Genomic DNA, 20825 nt, shown 5'->3' with positions numbered 1-20825 from the left:
TCCTCTTCTTCTCAACAGGTCTCACAATCGCAGTCTGTCACTCTTAATAAATGCTGGAAACCAAGTGCTGATTGTGTGCTGGAGAATCTCGAAATGACTAAGCAGTGGCTGGGTCGCAAAGGCTCTCTGGAGAGGCCCCGGGGTGAGGGAATGGAGCTGGAAGGAGGAGCTGGCCCCCGAGACGCCTGCAAGCCGTCGGGATACACACTTGCCCGGCCACAAAAATGAGCCTCTGGCCAGTGTTGGCCGCCCGTCTGGCTCTGCGCAAACACACACTCACTGGCGCGCGCGCAGTGGAAAAGTGCGACTCGAGATATCAGCATGTAGAGAGGAAGAACGCTGATGGGAGAATTTGGGAATAAAAGGGTAGAAATAGAGTACTGGAGTAAATTCATTCATATTTCTTCCCCCCCCCTCCCCGCCTCACACTTCGGGTACGAGCAAGCCAAACCTCACGGGTGAATCAGTGTTCCTCGTAAACAAGCCGCAAGCACACAATGGCGCCGCTCACTCTAGAGAGTCGGAGAGAAAGAAAGGAGCGCAATGAGAAAATGAAAGGAGAAACAGAAAGAAGGCATGCCAACCTCCAGACGGAGGGGAACAAACAGCAACTCAGAGCATGCAAGTCCAGGACGTTATCTTGCCTTGTTAAAAAAACATAACTAAAGTGGATGCAGACTACAATTTAAATGGGTTCTTCCTCTGACTGTCCTGTACTTACCCTCCGAGTTTTAAGAAATGCTGGCAGGTTGTTTTTGTGTTTTTGTTTTTATTTTTTTGCATAACTGCGTACCAACAGAAAAACAGCAGTGCAACCATCCATCATTGGAAAACACCAACTAAGTAAAGAAGTCATGTGGGATAATAAAGTCAAGGCTTGAATGCATATCATGTCAAATGCGATCTGTCTTTTGTCCGTGGCAGTCAGCTTCAATTTCACATTGTCTCTCGTGTCTCGGCAAAACCCCAGTTCTTCTTCTTCTTCTTTTTTTAATTTGCAGCCTGGTTAATCTGCAGCAACATTTCCAAAACGATTGGAAGGCTTTGTAAAATGCTATTAGAAATGTAATGCAACACCTTGCAAAGGCTCATTTGGACAAGAGCGGGTTTGCCGCTGTGCTGCATTATCCCTTCCTTTATCAGCACTCTAAGCATTAGGGAACTGACTAATTGCTGCAGTTTTGAAATAATTTTAGCTGCTTCGGAGATTAGGAAGAGCAGTTTAGCACCTGTTCTGCTCTATAGCCATGCTGTTGTAATATTTATTGATCACAATGTGCCATTGCTAGTAGAAGCAAGGCTTTTCCATGGGGGTATCCATGGGGGCTTTCTGTACTCCCATCCAAGTTTCATGTGGATGGCAGTATATGATCTCCACACTCTGTATATATGGTACAGAATTAGTGAGGTCTTTACACGTATTATCACAGATGTTGACTTTTGATGTTTGACTTTATTTTTTCTTCAGACATTATGGATTATTAATATTGATATTGTAAGGTAATACAGAGAAAACCTCCAACAATCAAATTAACCCCTATGAGCTGTCGTTGCATTTGGCAACAAAACATCCTTTTAACAGGACGAAACATCAGGCTGAACCAGGCTCAGGGAGGGGTGGTTATCTGCTGTGACCGCTTGGGGTGAGAGAAGGAAGACAGGATAAAAGACATGCTGTGGAAGAGCCAGAGATTAATAATAACTAATTATTAAATGCAGAGAGGTGTATAAACCGTGTTAGTGAAAAGAGGTGAGTGGAGAAGAAACACTCTGGGAAACTTGCAGCGGCCTAGGCTTTTTGCAGCATAATTAATGGAGGACTTCAGGGTCACCTGATCCATCCTAACTATGTGCTTTCTCAAAATGGAACACTTCAAGCCAAATCCAAAGCAGAGGGGGGTGTCTGTTTCCTGAATCCAAGCTGGGTGCGGGTTCCACAGAAAGCTGAAGGCTTTGCCTCCCATTCTGGATTCACCATGGAGGCAATAAAGTAAAACATTAAGTTCATTATAAGTGAGCTCGGGTCCGAAGAGGCTGACAATGATGTGTTTTTTTAGTTTTTTCTTTGATTGGTAAATCTTTAACTTACAGAAAGTGTAAAATCTTTGTGGGTTTTTTCTCTGGAAAGGTTCTATGTGCAAGTTAATCTCGTTGGTTAATGAAACATGCAACATATAATTGATGAGGCAGACCAAAATCAGACCCCTTCTTGCCTGCAGACAAAGATACATGTTTCTTATCATCGTATTTTAGTGCTCAAGCTCTACCATGATTGCACACAAAAGCAACAGGACCCTCTTAGAACTAATGTATTCAGATTACAGGCAATTATGGCTTATTACCATTTTGTGGGGGAAGCGGGGCTCATTTGCAGTATTTGTTCGGTGGTTGTCTAATACCGGGAAAGGGAGGGGAGCCGGGCATTTCCCCTCCGTGCAAGCTGTGATGCTGCAAGAGAAGCATGTAGCATGGCTCAGATATTAATGACTCATTTCCCCCTCACCTGGAAGACGAAAGTAGAGCTAATCCAGATACTTCAGTGCTAATAGCCCCACTAAATCACTTTTGCATTCACTTTGTGGCTTGTTGTCTTTTTGGAGGATATGGAAAAATCAATCCATGGTGCCGTGCTCAGACATTTTCTCACGTTTGAACCTATTTTCGATCCTATCTCTTTGTTGCTAGTCTGTTGACACTCTGGTTACACATCTACATTTTTGTTCTGGTTGGTAATGACAGGAGTATTCACTTCTCGTCACCAAACACAACACCGGGACCTTTTGCACCACTTTCATGTTGCACGGCTTGCATTCCATGTTTCTCCGCTCCAATTATACACACAGGCTCAAAGAGACCCCCTTTTCTTTCGCGCTCCCCCATTTGATCATTTTTTCCTTTTTTTTGTTTAACACCACGATCCTGCAAGCAATCATAATGCAGTTTGTCTCTGAAGTGGCAACTGGTGGAGCTAAAGGAGGCAAATATTTAGATTCGAAGCTGTCACGGCTGAGTGCTGTTTACAAGAAATGCTGTCATCTCAGATACTCCGACTTGTGAAATCGTCAAAACTGCTGAACGAGCAAATGTGAAATTGTCGTGCTTTTGGGGATGAGCTTTATTACTCGCTGGGCTAAGGAGAAACAGATTCTAATCAATGCCACTGTAATGCAATTGACTGAAGAGCCAAAACAGCCTAAGCTTGGGTGGCTTTTGGAAAAAACTGGGTATCGAGAGGTTTTGCCTCAACTGTCTTCTTCTGGTGAGAGAATGGTTGTTAATGGTCACCTCGCTGACTTGCCAGAAAAAAAGGTGCCAAATGACAGCCACTTACTGGCTAATACACCATGCTGTCAAACTTAGCATCCTTCCTGTGAAACCATTCGCCACAAGAAATGTGAAGCATGAAAGGGTCACTGTGCAGAGCGCTGGTCCTTTCCTCTGGACTCGCCGTTTCCGCCTCTACGCGATGGAGTCCGCCGCGGTATATTTAGGCGTACGGTTTGGGACAGGAAGAGGGGGAAGCGCTGAGGTTATTTGATTGCTTCATTATGGTCATATATATATGGCCATATATTTATGTATACTTTGTTATGTATGTTATTACATGTACACCAGTGAGTGTTTGTTTGTTTGTCTGCGTATGTTTGTGCATGCACGTCTGTGTGTGTGCGTGTGCGTGCGTGTGTGACTCAGTCAAAAAGGCTCAGTGTTTAGACCACCCTGAGAGCTGGGCTGAGTGACAGCATGGGCCTCAAGACTCTTGCAACACACACACACACTCACAAAGGCGCACACACTCCGGCACATACAGTGCTCAAACACACACGTCAGCGAGCTCATTTTTCAACGTGTTTTCTAGTCTATTAATGGTCTCATGACCAAATACATATCGCGCTCCAAAGCAAACATGCTGTATTAAAATTGAATAAATCACTCTGGGGTCAGGAGGGAACACAAACTTACTGCTGTTAGCACTGTGCCACCTAGCAGCATCGCAGCAGATGCTACCCGTTAGGCTGTGCCTGCAGTTTATAGTGTAATGCTGGACAGCACATTTCTGAATCGGTGATTATAAAGAAGAAAGCCAGGTTCTTTCCATCTGTGAATTTGAATGATTACATAAATACAACGATGACATGAATGCTAAATGAAAACTAATTGTTAGTTATTTTCAGACCATTTTGACCAAAATTTCCCATTAGTCACCTGCCCTTTCTCTCTCTCTCTTTTTTTTTTTTTTTGCATATCAGAGATGGAGGCATGAGTCCAAGTACGCACCACAATGAAGTGCCCTTTTTGCTCACAGTGTGTGTTTAGGCCTCCAGTCAAAATTGGGTCCTGCTGTGATGTTGTCATTCATATCAAAGCCTTTTTTATCCTTCTTAACAGCTAATTAGTAGCTGTTGGACCTGGTGTCTGTGGGCCAACCCCCTGCTATGCTGAATACAAACACTACATAGACTGGTGATGTCGCAAGGGGGGGTGTAAATTCATTTTACAATGCATCAACATGGATAAAGTACATTCAATTAAATGTAGAGTGGGAGAAATTATTATTTAAAACCCTGCCTGTGAATTTCTAAGTTTGCAAACTTAGACTTCTATAATTTTTTTTCAGTAGTTTCATTTTAATGAGCACTTTCTGCCGAGACCACTTTGGTTCAATGGTAAACTTAATACAGGCTGCCTTCTTGAGATTTCAATCCATTACAGTGTAGTGGGTTATCAATGGTGTCTGAAGGCAGCTGGGACTGTGGTCATCCCGTGTAGTTTTGGGCTGGCCCACCAACTTTCTCATAGTCATCATCATCCCATAAGGAAAGATCTTGGAGGGCGGCTGATGGGCATTTGATATTTCTTCCCTCTCTGAATAATCACACCAACAGTTGTCACTTTCTCACTAAGCTTCTTCCTGATGGTGTTGTAGCTCATTCCAGCCTTGTGCAGGTGGTGGAGGTTGGAATGGAAGAAACTGGTTCTGTGGACAGGTGTACTTTGTACACATTGTTGTGATAGGAGTATCTGTAATTATTGATTGATTGCAATCAGCCAATCTGTGGGAGGCATAATTCTGGCTGGGTTGCAGAGGATTAAATGTTCATTTCACTCAATGACATGAAAATCAGCTTATTATGTTTATCTAATGTGCTTTTTCTGTCTCTTTGCATCAACATGAAACTACCATAAAAATAAGCAACCGTTCATTTCTTTGAGAGCAAATTCACAGATTCAGCAAGGGGTCCAATAATTATTTCTCCCCTTGTTGGTGAAAGCAATGAGTTTCTTTTCCTTCTATCAAAATCTAAGAAGTCTTTTTGTCCACTTAAGCAAAGACCACTAAAGAATATGCCTCCTTTGTATTCGCAGTGAGCCTTCAAGTTGGAACACACATATTCAAGAGTATCAGCATGTTTTCATATGTCATGTTTAATGCAGGTGGCACAGTGGTTTGGACTTTTGTCTCACGGCAAAAAGGATCCACATTGTCACCTGCTGGCCAGCTGGAGTTCTTCTGTGTGGAGTTTGCATCCTCTGCATAGTCCCTGGATTCTCCAGCTTCCTCCCCCAGTCCAAAGACATGCTTGTTAGATTAACTGATAGTCTCAGATTGGCTGTATGTTTAAACGTGAGTAAGCGTGGCTGTCTGTCTCTATGTGTTAGCCCTGCAATGGTTGACCATTCTGATCAGGGTGTACCCCACCTCTCGCGCAGTGATTCATAGTGATAGCCCTCCCCCATAACCATAAACTGGATAGTTAAGAAAATGCTTTCTCCTGATCTTTGCATTGATAATATGAAGTCTTGTGCTCATTATAGAAACTGCCAGCAACCTAAACCGCATTCATTTGTACGCAGTGTAATCTTACCCACAACTTATCCCATACAGCTTTCATCCATTTACTCTATGTTAGCATGCATGCTTTGACGACGCTCAAATGCCATATCAGATGTAACAAACTAAAATCAAACTTGTCAGGCAGAGTTGCAAGTTGTCCAAATTTCTATGAGACTTGTTGCTGTGAGGTGGTGACTTCAGGACACTGTACCCTCGTAATGCCTTATCCTTTGAATTTCTGAAAGGAATGTGGAAAAAGGCTGGAAATGTCGATGAACTTACTGGAATAAGTATAGTCCCTGTATGCCTGAATCATCAGCTGTCATGGATCTCTGATAACTACAAATTGTCAAGAGAAAGTTTAGTTAAAAACATTTGATCAGTCAAATCGTCCACGATTGCCGTAAAATTACAGTAGAGGTTAGCCTTCTGCTAAGCAGTGAGTGTTTATATTACATTGACCAGTAAAGCTGTACTTAAACTGTCCTGTAATTTTCATCAGTGCATCAATGCTTTAGATTATTTTTGATTGATGTGTGATTCAGTCTAAGAAAGAACTAAGAAGAGTTCAGCAGAATTTGCAGTTTGCGGTAGCAGAAAAGGAAGGCAGTAGATACGTTGGCTTGCTGGTTGGCCAGCAGACTGAATAAGGACATCAAAGAGGACGACGCCAGCATTCATGATTAAAAGCAGGGGCCACAGTAATGTCTGGATGGGCCATTTAAAACTAATGAGGGAAAATAAATAGAGCCATTGCCATTGGCATGAGTAAGTGGAATGTGCGAAGTGCATGTGTGTGACCATGCAGTGTGTTTTCTGTATATACATACGGATGGATGACAAAGAAAAACTGACTCCACAGTGTTGTGCTTGAGCGAGTTGGGTCCTGCTGTCCCCTTACAACAAAGGGTCAAATTTGTTTGGAGTGATTACTTTTATCCTTTGATGAAGTTTTTCCGTCATAAAGGAAGTGGACTTGTTTGGGATGGCCTTATCACAGTCCATTGGGCACGCAGGAGGGTCCCTGAATGGTTTGATAAGTATGGAAATGATGTGAATCATTTGTTCAGGCCTTTGGAGTCACATCTATCATATCTTAGCCAGAAATGAACACAGATAGGAAAAATCGTGACCAGTGTTAGAGCGCACTCTCCATCTCTATCATTGAAGACCACGTAAGAGTATTTTTCTGTTCCGGTGGCTTCGCTAAGACACCGACTGTTGTTTCTTCTTTTCATTTGTCACCCATTTGTGTGAGCACCAAGGTTTGAAGGACAAGTTTGTGGATGTTAAATCACAGATGTGACCAAGCGCTTCACTTTGGGCTAAAGTTTCTGTGGCACGGCTTCCCAACAACTTCAAAGGAATCGCCTAGAATCTGAGACGAAATGCTGACAACTAATGTCGGCCCGACTGATGCGTGTCATTGCCTGTAAGATCTGTTTTTCACCTCAGAGATGATCCGTGCAGATTGTTATCGTCACAATAGTTTAATCAGAATTGACTCACCCCTTATTGCTGTGCCTGCTTTGCTACTGTGTGTGGTACGCTTGGAGCGACGTAGGCAGGAGGCATTTCGTTTTTGTGAATGAGTCATTGTACTTTGGATCATTTGTCCTATCTTCATGTTCCTGTGACGCATCCAACCAGAGCACGCGCACAGAGTGAGGCGTATGACAGTAAGTGGAAGTGAAGCACTGATATGGGCACATCAGGGTAGGGAGAATACGTGGGTCCGACAACAAAGCTGGTTCATCAAAGGTGAAGGCTATTGTTACCAGTGTCTACGTCAGGGGTGACGTCAGTGCTCAACGTGTTGCGGACATTTATTAGTCATCATAATTGGTTATATTTACTTTCAAGAAGCAAAGAAATAACTAGGAACTCCTGCGCTTTGTTCATATTTTTCTTTGATTTGAAAATACTTCATTTTTCTCTGCTGCTTGTGTTTCTTTGACTGCATTTTTCGCTTTCTTCTACAATAATTTATATTTGCCTTTCTTCTCATTTTCTAATTTGCAGTCCTCTTCATCTTTGTCTCCTTTTTTTCCCCCTTGTTGTCATCTTTTCCATGTTCAAAGGCATAGGCACAGGCTCCTAAAACAAGCCATAATTTTCTTTGTTGATAATCCAAGTGCTTGGCTGGGTGATAGTACAAAAAAAGCCAACCCATCTTAACGGATTCCAGGCCGCTTTCACAATGTGACTTCTTTTTTTTTTTTTATTATTACAAGTTGCATTTAGCGTCAGAGTTGAGTTATTTCTCAATGCAATGCTCTTCCAACATCTAATGGACAATTATCTATGGAGGAGAAGTTAATGGGTGTCTCATTTCACAAAGTCCTCAGTTATTTATGTCAATGAGCACCATTGTGTGGAAACGTGGCAGACCCGTGCTAACCGCTCGACTTGTTTAGATTTTCTCTATGGAATCCCACACCCATTGTAAGCCAGCAATAACCACAAGACTAATGTGTGTGTGTGTGTGTCTGCATGTCAGTGTTTGAGTGCTTTTCAATGTGCGAGTTGAGCGTGTGCATATGACAGCGTAAAGATCGGTGTAACACAAATGCATGCACATGATGAAAGTGTGTACTGACAGACAAATCTTCATACACGTGCTCACACACACACACATTGGCCACCCCAGTACACACAAACCCATATAAACAGACATCCTGCCTCCCACATACACCACACACACACTCACCACAGACACTTACATAAGCAGAACTGTAGACCTACCACCACATACTCAGACACCCCCCCCCCCATCCCCCACCCTCAGCATCTCCCCCCCATACACACACACACAGTACCAACGACCCACTACCAACATCAACACCATAAGGCTCGGGCTTGATGACATCATGGCCTGGATGACAGCACGTCTTCCAGCCCTATTAGTCTGATTGTAGGTGGCTCCGCCGCAATGATTTATGGGTAAATATCCATAGTCTCTGCTGTGTTGATTTATGAGCCATGTTTTGGTCCCTTTGGTCCCCCGACCGCAAGATCTGGGAGGGGGAATCCTATACAAATAATGACATTATAAAACTGGAGACAGTGAGGTAAAAGGGGGAGAAGACCCAGCCTGTCACTCGCTCATCACCCGGTATGGCTGACGTGCTCTGATTGGTCAGTGAAATCAGAAATCACAACACACATGTGCAACAACAGCAGTGATTTTGCACCATGTTTCCCCATCTGCACATGCGTACCTTTCCAACTAGCTTTTCATGTCAGTTCTGTCCATTTGTTCTGCTGTTAATACATCTGCCTGTCCGGTGACATCTGTTTCCCTTCCCTTTTTATTTCTGTCATAGAAGTGTCTGAGTTTTTTAAGAGCCCTAATAATTCTGTCTAACAGCACAGTGGAAAATGATTAGCACAAGAAGGAACGCACTCTCTGCATCCTCACCCTTGCATTCGACTGAGTATATTTTTCTTTGTATTTTGTTAACAGACCTGTAAATTATTTGAACTGTTTTGGTTTATGAGACGCTTATTTAAACCCCAAAACACCTGTCGAGTGTTGCAGAACAGAAAGTGTATTTTTGTACCCTTGTCTGGGTATAATGAGACCAAAAATTTTGACCTTTTTTTCTCAGTTTTACCGCACATTGCTTCTTTTTCCTATCTGACAATTTCTATCTAAGCTGTTTCCTTTCGTTTTAAACTCAACCTCTTTTTCACCTTCTTGACCTTTTCCCCCCCCCCCTAGCCAAACACAATGTGTAGGAGGCTCCCGGCTGCTAATGGACTGGGAGCCTCTAATTGGGTTGCGGCTTGTTGCCATAGCATGCAGAATTTTTATCCTCCGAATCTGCCAACTGATCACACACAAAAAGCACAGCAGTTACAGCTCTACATGTCCTAAAAGTCACAGCTTGGCTAATTTGAAGGCCAATTATTGGTTGTTGGACACAGCGTTGGAAGTAAAACTGTTTGTGCATTTTTTTATTCATTTGGCACTGTGAAATATTCCAAGTGATAAAGCTGCAGTAATGAATGTCTTTCTACTTTCTCTAGACAGATTAGAGTGCTTTTATCACTCCATCAGCAGCAAAATATATCGTACAGCAAATCGAATCAACTTTTAAACACACATTTCAACATATCCAGCAGAAATACTCCAAATTTAGGTCTGACTAATTACTATTTGTCGAATTTTCTTCAAACTGTCACTGGGAGGCTTGCGGGGGCATGTAGTGTGTCGCCAAGTCAGCTGTCACACTTTCTCCCACAAGGTTGCACAGGAGTGATTTACTAAAGGGCTACCAGGAACCCACTGAGAGCCCTTAAAGGATGTTGCTAAATGTGAGTTTGGAGGTGTAGAAGTATGACAGCGAGAGGTGTGCGCATTTGCATTTGCATGTATTGTGTGTGTGAGCTATTGTTAGAAAAGCCTCACTTGACTGGCAGGTGTTTGGACAACCTGCTACGGCCCCCTCAGTTTTGCGAACGGGTTGCTTGCCTCTCCTCTAGTCTCAGAGGCTGAAATTGGCAGGTGGATTTTTTTTTTGGAGTAAAACAAGATGGGGTGGAGGGGGTGGAGGGACACAATGGGAAATGGAAGGATAAAAAAAGAAAGTGTGACAGTATTTCCTGCGTGGCCTTTCAGAACATTGGCAATATGGTTGACTTTTCCAACAGCTATGAGTAATGTCCACTATTCAGCTCGGGTGGCAGAATGCTTACATTGCTCACCTAGACAATGAGGTGGCAGAGATTTGTGTGTGCCCACAGCCACAGGCACTGAAAACACACAGTGAGTCAGAGTACACCATGCACACACGCACATATATGCTCTGTCTCCTACATTTACATTTATATGGCGTTTAATTTCTCTCATGAGCGAGGCAAACAATAAAAAATTATCATGAGCAAATATCACGAGCACACGAGCAAGGATTTACTGCCACTTGCACAACCCTCGCACACATGTAGAGATTAGCAGCCAAGCTCACAAGTTTTCTGCTGGGTGAATGCAAAAAGCCATGCAGGGTCTGTAACCAAGTCCACTCTTTTTGAAGGTATACTGTGCTTGCACAAATTGGGGGTGAGAAAACTCACCCCCTTTGTGTTGTCCTGTCATACATGATCTCATATTTGTTATGATAAATTTATCTTAAAGCTAGAATTATTAATGAGAGTGTGCATCTGGAATTAGAAGTGTAAATGTGGGTAAACAAGCTGCTTAAGCAGAAATGTCTTAGAATTTCCCAGAGAATCCTCCAGCTTTTGACAATTATTCATGATCAGTAATCCACAGGTAGCTGCCGCTTAATGCTTCACAAGAAACAACAAAAGACAAAGTCCCAACTGATATCTAATCTTTAAGACCGAAATGGATATTTGATGATTTAAGAATGCATGCTTGTGGCGTTCCAACAGGTTAATTTGTAGAGTGCCCTCTAGTGGTCAAACTATACATTATCAACATTCATAACATAGTTGAAGGGTGTTTCTCCTGTCCTTTTATTACTCTTTGAATTTTTGTAAAAATAGATAGCTCAGCGAATGGATAAAAGTTGTCTGATAATATGGACCAACTGATACTCTTAATGGATAATTTGGGATATATCCATCAATTTTTCTATCACTCATCCATTCAGGGTTGCATGGGGCCTGGAATTTGCCCCAGATGGGGTGCAGGCTGGGTACAGCCAATTCTGAATCACAAATTAACTTAGCATGGATGTCATTGGACTGTACACGGTCGACAACAAGCCACCAGGTTTAAACCCACGACTTTGTTGCTATGAGGAAACAGTACTGAGCCACTGAACCATCTTGTCCTCAAGTCCCCATCTTCCAAAATTATTTCAAATTTTTGTAGCTAAAGTTATAAATCAATGCTGTATGACCATTCTGGCATTGAAAGCAACCATTCATTGTTTTCAGTCTAATAACTGTCTAAAGTCAGACTGATGTGGAGGCAGAGGTTTATCCCATCCAACACTCACCAAGCAAAAAATCTTGTGAGTCTGGTTGGTGCTTTACAGATTCATCCAGCCTATTTTGCAAATAGTGGCGAATAACACTTGCATGCACCTTTACATACACACAAAAACTTAACCAAAACAGCTAAGGACAAGGTAGATTTTATTACTGTCCTGACTTATATTAACATCAACCAGAGATAAGTCTTAAGCATGGTGGGGGCGTTTGCTATAGTATTTTGTTTAGACATGCAGGTTTCCATGTCTCTAAAGCCATTTCCATGCAAGATCTTTGGACAATGTCGAGTTTAAGACATAGCAGGAAATGGTTTACTTCCATGTGATTGGTCCAAGGGACCTGCCCGGAGGAGCACAGAACACATGATGCCCGCTTGCTCACTGTGACTCCATTGGGTTATTATCTTCGCCATTCTCGCATCAGTGCAAATTAGTGCCATGGGCAATCACTTTGTATTTTGTACCAGAGAGCTGGTAAAGATTCCATCAGACGTCTGTTCTCACATTCACCCACATCCGGTGGGTAATTTCTGAAAGTTCAGGCCTGTAATGCATGTTTAAAGATGGCTAAATAGTCTTGAACAATTCCTTTGAACTCTGGGTCAAGAAGTCACCACTGTGTGTCCTGCAGACGTCATACATGATGCATTGCCAGACACATTTCCCCCCTAAAATCTGAAGAAAAAAACAAAAATCGAATCTAACAACAAAAGAACGTCATCATTATTTAAGGAATACTATATATGTTCTTTTAGAGAATAACCTACATCTGTAATAGAGACCAAACAAATAACTTAATATTTAAGTTATACGTGCTTTTCTGTAGTCCTGCTGGTTACGGTGAGTGACTTACAATTGATTCTTTAGAATAAAAGCCAAAGGACTCATTTTAAATCAATAATGATAATGTAACAGTGATGACACACAGTAAATGAGGCTTTCCAGTTAGTGGGGTTCGGTGAGTTACTAGAGTATCATCCCTGCAGGGAATGCCTTGAGAGTATTACAAGCCAGTAAGTTCAGTGTGAGTCAGTGGCATGTGGGAAACACCAGTTCTTAGTTTAAGCAATAAAGGAAGCTATGATTCTCAACCCTGACTCAGAAACATTATTTGTCTTTTTAGTTATATTTTTAATCATGTGTAGTGGTGACAAACTACGATAGATAGATAGATAGATTAAAATTATAAATATATATTTTAACTCAAAAGTACAGTTTTTAAATTCATACTTCACATGAAAACCAAAATAGTTCCAAACGCCACATCTGAATGAGGGTGGGTGAGGCTCAATTTTGGGTAGCGTTGAGGCAGTTGCCATGTTGCAACGAGCTTATATTCTGTCTCGCTAGCTTGCCCTCCCCCCCACACAAGAGCACACTCCGCTCAGTGGATCTGTGCTCGACAGTGCAGCCTAGGCGGAGTAGTGGAACGCAGATCCACTGCGCGCTCAACACAGACAGCATCGTCAGAAGAAAAGTTGATAAAATAAATTAAAAAAGTTTGTATTGTTTGATACATATGCGTACCGAACCGAAAGCACTGTATCGAACGGTTCAATACCGATACGAGTATTGTTGCACCCCTAATAGATAGATAGATAGATTAAAAGACAGGTCCTGATTTTTGTTAACAAGGCAGAACAGTAGCACCACGCTGTGATAGAGATAGGCTAGATAACATATTGCAAACAGAAAAACAATTGATTTAAATAGTTTATCAGCTTTAGAAACCTGTGTACTTCAAAAGCAAGATTTAGGTTGGGTTGGGGTAAAGTACTCAGACAGATAACAAACTAATTGCTGTTGACCTGAGCTCTCAGTTGTCCTTTCAAACATAATGCAGTGCTGTATGAAAAGAACAATGTCTTAATAAAACAGAAAAAAAAGGGTGAGGAAATGTGCACACAGAAATTCTCTAAAATCCGTTGTCCATGTAGAGTATTTACAGCAAATCCTCTGAGTGCGCTGCTGCTCCAGGTTGCACTCAGTGGCCGCTAAAAGAAAACAAGGAAGTGCACCTGCTATGTGAGATCTCCTCTCCTTGTGCATATCTCTCAACTACCTCCCGTCCTGCAAATCGTCCATCCTTCTCTTTAGGCTACGCTGTGTCATGAGCATTTACCCCCCCCACCAACCACCACCACCTATTCTCTCACTCCCCCCCCCTCCCTTCCGTCCTCCCCTTCACACTGTGTGCCGAATTGGAGAAGCTTATCGCCTAGCAACTACAATTAAAGTACAACAAGTCAGTGGTGGTAGCAGCCACCACTGGAGCAAGCTTCGCAAACCTTACGTGTGACCAAAAGCTTCAGACAACAAGACAGGAAAACAGAGAGAGTTGAACACCGAGGGGGAGAAACAGAGCTAAAGAGTTGAAGTTGAACAGGTGAACAGCAATCGGAGTCGGCGCAGTGAGGACCTCGGGTTTTGTAGAAGAAGTGAGAAGCGACACAGGGAGAGAGTGGGAATAGCGTTCTCCGACTGGGTTTACTGGGTTGGACTCAGCAGGTATGTCAGTGTCTCTGTGTGTGTTTGCAAATAGTGCATACAGATTTTGCAAATATAGTTTGCCAGCTGCCTGTGCATTTTTACTTTATGTGTAGTTCATGTTTCACTCTTTTTTTGTTTTGCTAATGAGGAAATATTTAGAGATAAACATGTCTGTGCTTTTAAAACATTTAGAATATGGTGTGAATGTGATTTACCAGCAGAAACCAGGGGGTGCTGGGTACTGTAAAGGTATGTGCTCACACACCTTCCTATTCAAACACGCTGCTGAGATATTGATTTTTTTTTTTTAACTGGTTGCTTGTTTTGTATTTATTGCTATCAGACTCCTGACCGCTCCGTGTGGTCTCTTTCATATTAGTAATTACAGCACCTTTATGCACAGCTGACAGGAAAAGCCAGATGAATTTTTTCCATACATTCCAGAAATAGTCAGCAGTTGTCAGGTGCGATGCATGCTGCTCATGTTGATGTAGGCTGAAGGTTTGGTAAAGGAGTGGTGATTATAACTCATCCTGTATTTTACCTCAGCTGACTGCTGGTGATGCTTTCTGTGGCTACAGGGAGAAAGAGGTGAGCAGGTGCAGACTGAGCGACTGATTGTTTGACTGATTTTATTTGTTCGGTTTTTTTTCTTATGCTAGATTTCAGGTACTGAAAGTAAAACTAATGAGCAGCCAAGATAAAACAATAAAAGTGTAATAGGGACAGATGCTGTAATGGCTCAAATACGAGGGATGATCCTTCTACTCTTACTTTCGGTGTGCTTGAAAATTGATTTGAAGATTTAAAAGTGGCAATCTAATGTTAAAAATAGGAATATGAGTGCAAAATACTAATATTGTGTAATGCTGTAGTGATATTCGTGTGCAGACAATTTAGCTGCGAGTCATTAATGTTCCAAGGTTCTAAAATAGCCCTCCTTCACCCCCTGCAGAGCTGTCTTTCAAATGATGCACACCCACCTGCCCTCATCCCTCTTGGGAGAGTGGTACTACCTGAAGGCACTGTGGGCGAGCTGGCAGGTGAAAGGTTAATCACTCTGTGTGGTGTATCCTGTCCCCTCCATCAGGATGAAACTTGTATGCAAACATGTATGCACAGAGAGGATGGTCAAAATGTCATAGCAGTGAGCACATAAAAGCACACACACTCATATCCACACACTCTGTGCGCCAGAGTAGAAAAGTCACTGGCTGGTCAAAATGTCAGCTCACACTGCTTACATGAAAGCACACACACACACACACACACACACACACACACACACACACACACACACACACACACACTCCAAAAAAGAAAGAGAAAAACACTTCTGTGATGTTCAGGTTGAGATTAAAAGGAAGGGGATGCTTTTTTCAAACGTTTGCATCTTTTTGAGCTTCAAAAAGCAAACTGATTGTTTGTGTTGTTTGCATTTAAGACAGTTCAGATAAAATGTAAAATGACCTTTATTCTTCGGCACAGCCTCAATGCTCCTAGCTTTCTTTTAATGTCTTTAAGTAGTCTTCAGGAATAGTTCTCCAGGCTTCTTGAAGGCTCTTCTTTGGATGTTTCTGCCTTTTGTTCTGTTCTGTGTGAAGATGATCTCACACTGCTTCAATAATGTGGAGGTCCGGGCTCTGGGGAGGCCAATCCATGACTGATGGTGTTTGTGTTGCATTAGGAGTGTGTCTGAAACCACTGTAATGTTGAAAAATGAAGCCGCTGCCAATCAGACACTCCAGATTGTATTCCAGGGTGGATTGCTGATTCAAACCAAAAATATGATTTGGATTCATCACTTCATAAGACCTGATTTTCAGAGGAGTTTTTGTTTGGAATATGTGAGCCTTTTCTCCCTCTATCCTGTCCTTAAGAATGTCTTCTTAACAGCCATCTTTACTATTTCTGATGAGGCTTTGGCTAATAGTAGATGGCTCAACTGAAGGGCCAGATGTCTTAGGTTTCTGTGTGGATTTTATTCCCTATTTTATAATAACATGACTTTCAGATACTGTTTATCTGCTGTAGATGTCAGACTGTTACTGAGTTTATGTAGATTCGACTAAAGATGTGTCGAATGTGTGTAGACGCAACACTTATTTGTCCATTTGATTGGGTGCTTTTTTATGCCCAGGTGATTCATAAGTCAGTGTTGAGTGGATTAACAAACAATAAGTCCTGAGAAAAAGGTCAGGTACAAAGACCAGACTGAAAATGAGTGAAAAAACAGCCAAATTTCAAAGTAAATCTTTGGTAAAACTTCAAAAAGCCTGGAGAACTGTTGCTCAAGACCACCTTAAAAATTGCAAGAAAGTCTGGCTCTTTAAAAGCAAAACATAAAGAACTGACAAGTGTCTCAAGATGCACAGTAAAATGTTCTTCCTATAGGTGAACTTACACACTTACAGTCTTTTGGTATTCTTGAAAATGTTAGAGTGAGCCTTGTACCCATTGTTATGTTTAATATTGTAGTGTATTGACCTGCTAGCATTAGCTTTAAGTGGATTTTAAAGCTCAATTTTAAAGCTCATGGTCTTGTAATCCATTGAGCATCGGAGGGTTTTTTTTTAATTCCTAGAAGACAGAAACATTTCCTTGTAGTCCCCTGTGATTATACCACAGAGAATAGATGGGTCAAATTGAAATGCAGTGGATTTAAGTGTGTTGACTGACAGTATTTGTTTGGTCGGCTCCCTCAGGGCGTTCAGATTCCCCACTTTTTTCTCCACAGTGCTTTTAACATTTAAGAGTCCAGATTAGTATCTTTCCCAAAGGTAAATATGCAAAATAGCAACAAAATTTCACTCCAAAATTGTCTACAGCTTAAGGCCAGTTGTTTGTGTTTGTGTGCCGGTATTTTTGTGTATGCGCTGTCTCAGCATGCATCTCCTTTGAGCGCAATACACCTCAGAAGGATGCAGACAGCAGGGTTTATAGACGTCCGCTATAGATGTGTTTTGTGTCATTGTGTGTGGCTTTGCCAGAGGGATGCATTCAAACATCCCCCGTTGAGGCAAGCCGGCGGGGTGTATTCGTTTTGCCGTTCGAGTTTCTAAACTCGGTTGACTTCATCATCGGGAAAATGGCTTTTAAACTCGCTCCCTCTACGTTTATTCTCCCTCGCTTCCTTTAAAACGACCGTGCGCGCCACCTTGCATGAAGACGCCACGGTTTGATGAATGCGTGCAAATAAAGCAAATCCATGGGATAAGTGTTTGTAATTTTATCCAGAGAGCTTATTGTTTTTCATTGGAGGCCAGGTCGTTACTGACGTAATTGGCACTTACTAGATGTTGATGATCATTTGATTGGTGTTGCCTAGAAGGTAGTTGGATCACTTCAAGTCTAATAATCGAAACTCAGTTAAGAGAACAGAAAAGATAGCTCAACGTGTGACTTGATTGGGAATAACTAACCGACTGATGCTTTGGTTGATTTTTATGCTTTTTTTAACTAATAATATTTATTAATTAATTATTAATTCCTACTGTATTATTACTGCTATTACCAGAAAGTCTCCGCTGTTGAGCAGGTGGTTGCCAACTGTGCACAGAGTCTTTTTGATGTAACCCTTTATGCCTCCAGTGCAGACAAACCTCCACTAATGTAACAAATCAGTCTTCATGAAGTTTATTAGGTTTAGAACCTCTGAACCATCCCATTGTTTCACAGCATGTACAGGAGACTTCTCTTTGAATCCTTAAAGACGGGAAATCCTTGAAAGCATTTCTGATCTCTCTTTTTCTTTAATTATTTCCAGAGTCTGGGCTCAGCTGACCGAAAGGAGAATCAGAATAAGAAGTAAGTCCCTTCATTTACTTCACCTTTACCTGTCTGCACACCATTCCCTCGCATCCTTGTGTTACAGATTTCACTTCCTAGATTTAGTTCTTGAAATCAGCACTACTGGTTTGGACACGTCTAACCACGAACGCACATTCTGCCGTATGCTGCCGTAAAAATAGAACTTGGTACAATGTGTTACATAACTGACTCTGTCTTAATTCCCAAGTGTGGTAAGAACAACATTAGACAGCTGAGTTTTTACTCGTTTAAGGTAATCAGCGTTACTAGACAGTTTCATCAGATTCATTAAGGTGCCAGTAAATCCCTTCATGTCTGTGCGTGACCAGTAATCCATTCCACAACAATATTAATTCTCAGTCACTCCAGTTTTTCAGTGTTGTACTCTTTGGATTTTCCAGAATTTAGAGAGGGAGAAAAAAATTGCTAAATAAATGTAATTTACAAGACGGAGAACATCAGACTACATAAACTGTAGAGCTTCACGTCACCCATTTTCAGTAAGTAAACACAGGGAGCGTTATCAGCCACAGGTTCTGCACATATTAGCATGCATCGAATGCAATCACTACTATGTATCTTTGCATTTGCCAGTGCATATACCTTCACATAGAAACACATGTGTTTATGCACTTCTGAAGTTACATATGAAACACATAAATATCAGTCAGTATTTGATAAAGAAGTCTTCTCAAATATATCTTCTACATTTTTTAGGCTATTTTTTCCATGAATGATACTTTTGTATCATATTTTCCACTTCAGTAGATTTTGAGGTGTGATTTAATTCAGCGGTCCCCGACCTTTTTTGCGCCACGGACCGGTTTAAGCTCGACAATATTTTCACGGACCAGCCTTTAAGGTGTCGCGGATAAATACAACAAAATAAAACTAGTACTGGTACCGAAAAAAAAGAAGATTTATTCATAACACAAGTGAAAAGACCCAGGAAAACCGAGTTAACGATAAAAACGATAACAAAATAATGCTGAAAACCGATAAAAACCCTGAAAACCATACATTTCACACCTGAGCCTCAACTCTCGCGGCCCGGTACCAAACGACTCACGGACCGGTACCAGTCCGAGGCCCGGGGGTTGGGGACCGCTGATTTAATTCATTATAGATTTTATGCATACTGTTTGTCATATCTGGTGTTTGTTACATGCCGGTTGTACCGGCGCTGTGAGCACTCAGTGTGCCGGAGTTGGAGGCATCTGTTGCCAGGAGACAAGCAGCTGTATTCAAGAGACTCATCAGCATGGCCATCGCTGGATGTCAAATGACAGAAGTCTGGCCTAGGCTAAGGGAAAGAGAGCTGCTTGATTTCTACTCTACCGCACACTGATTTGTGACAAACAAGCGAATAAGCGGAAGTGATGATAGAGGAGAGTACACGGGGAACATCATGGGCACAGACATCAACATCATGAAATACATGTTTCTGTGCTAAATCTGATCATTAACCTGAGGCACAAACAATAACAGACGTTCATTCTGTCTCAAAAAAAATGTAAGTATGTGACAGACATTGTCTGTGTTGCTGAGTATGTGCTCTTTAATGTTAAACCTGCATTATGTTTTCCTCCTCCGTATTAACGATCATTTCCTTTGTTTTCTGCCTTTTCTTTTCTGCTTCCCATTGTGAATGTGAACATTAGTGTACAAAGGCGCTACCATTAAGCTACAGTCAGGCTTGAAATATCTTAAAACCTCTTTTTCTATAGTTAATTAAACACCATAAAGGACCACATGAGCAGTCATCTCATGTAGATCTTTTGCTAATGTTCTTTTGATTTGCTGTGCTTGTGAAGGGAAGCTTATTGATGTTGCATCACTCAAAACTTCTTTTTATGTGCTTTAGCTGGTAATCGCTGCATCATTTACAAGTGATTGAGAACCCTTCTGCAAAGCTTAATACCAGATGTACCAAAATGTCTCACATTACATTCATTTTTATATCTGCTTTCCACAAACTCTGAGGCATGGAGGTTTCTGCCCAAAGCAGAAAAAAATAAAAGTGGTAAAAGTATATTTAATGGCCAATTAGCTGTTATTGCTTTGGTTATTTGCCTTTTCAGTTTTTGGCATTGAAATTGCTAACCGTATTAATTGGTTTAGGTCTTATCTGGACATACACAGGTATGAGTTTTGGTGTTTTGTTTTCATATAATTGGCATTTTAGGTCCCTGAAAACAGAGCTTTTGACAGACCCCTAGATCTGCTACTGCATGGAAAGCAAAACAAATATTTCATCTTGTGGTGTTAGACTTGTGCACCTTATTTGGTATCTGATTTTGCACTATGTTGTTGTTTGTAGGCTTCTTATTGTCCAATAAGCTTTGTGAAAGCTTGTACTATATATAGTTTTCAAAAATTTGGTTTTATGTAGCTTGTCTATGCTCCCCGTACTGTACACAGACGGCAGGGTGGAATAATAAGGGATCTGAGTTGTGGCATCATAGAGGCTGGAAGACACTTCTGTCCCTTCATGGTGAGAAGAATTTAGAGAGAATTTGATTAGATTAATTCTTCATGGGAGCACATCATGCAATTGTTCTCATATGTAGGTGATGTAGGAATAACTTATGATGAGAAGAAAAAAGGGGAAACTCATTCACAAACGATGAGTCTGTGATGTTTTGTTTGGAAAAAAAACTTTGCTTAAATAGTTAAATAGTGTATACACACACACATATATATATATACACACACACACACACACA

At 41.5% G+C, this 20825-nt stretch overlaps 1 protein-coding gene across 4 annotated transcripts in view; it reads left to right on the top strand.

Moving 5' to 3' along the window:
- LOC102293212 (ankyrin repeat and fibronectin type-III domain-containing protein 1) overlaps positions 1 to 20825 on the top strand; it is a 152542-nt gene that overhangs the window by 74894 nt on the left and 56823 nt on the right. For 3 of the 4 annotated variants that reach the window (XM_014337879.2, XM_005935554.3, XM_014337882.2), the window contains one exon: positions 18056 to 18096. In XM_014337879.2, the coding sequence (XP_014193365.1) occupies positions 18056 to 18096 (41 nt within the window). Of the gene's footprint in view, positions 1 to 13349; positions 14308 to 18055; positions 18097 to 20825 lie in introns of those variants that run through there. The other variant, XM_014337883.2, reaches the window with a different exon arrangement.

The sequence above is a fragment of the Haplochromis burtoni genome, unplaced genomic scaffold (assembly GCF_018398535.1).
Source record: "Haplochromis burtoni strain Fernald_Lab_line unplaced genomic scaffold, NCSU_Asbu1 Contig_192, whole genome shotgun sequence".
Taxonomy (NCBI): domain Eukaryota; kingdom Metazoa; phylum Chordata; class Actinopteri; order Cichliformes; family Cichlidae; genus Haplochromis; species Haplochromis burtoni.
Note: the sequence above shows the minus strand (reverse complement) of the source record. Positions and strands in the feature narration are given on the sequence as shown.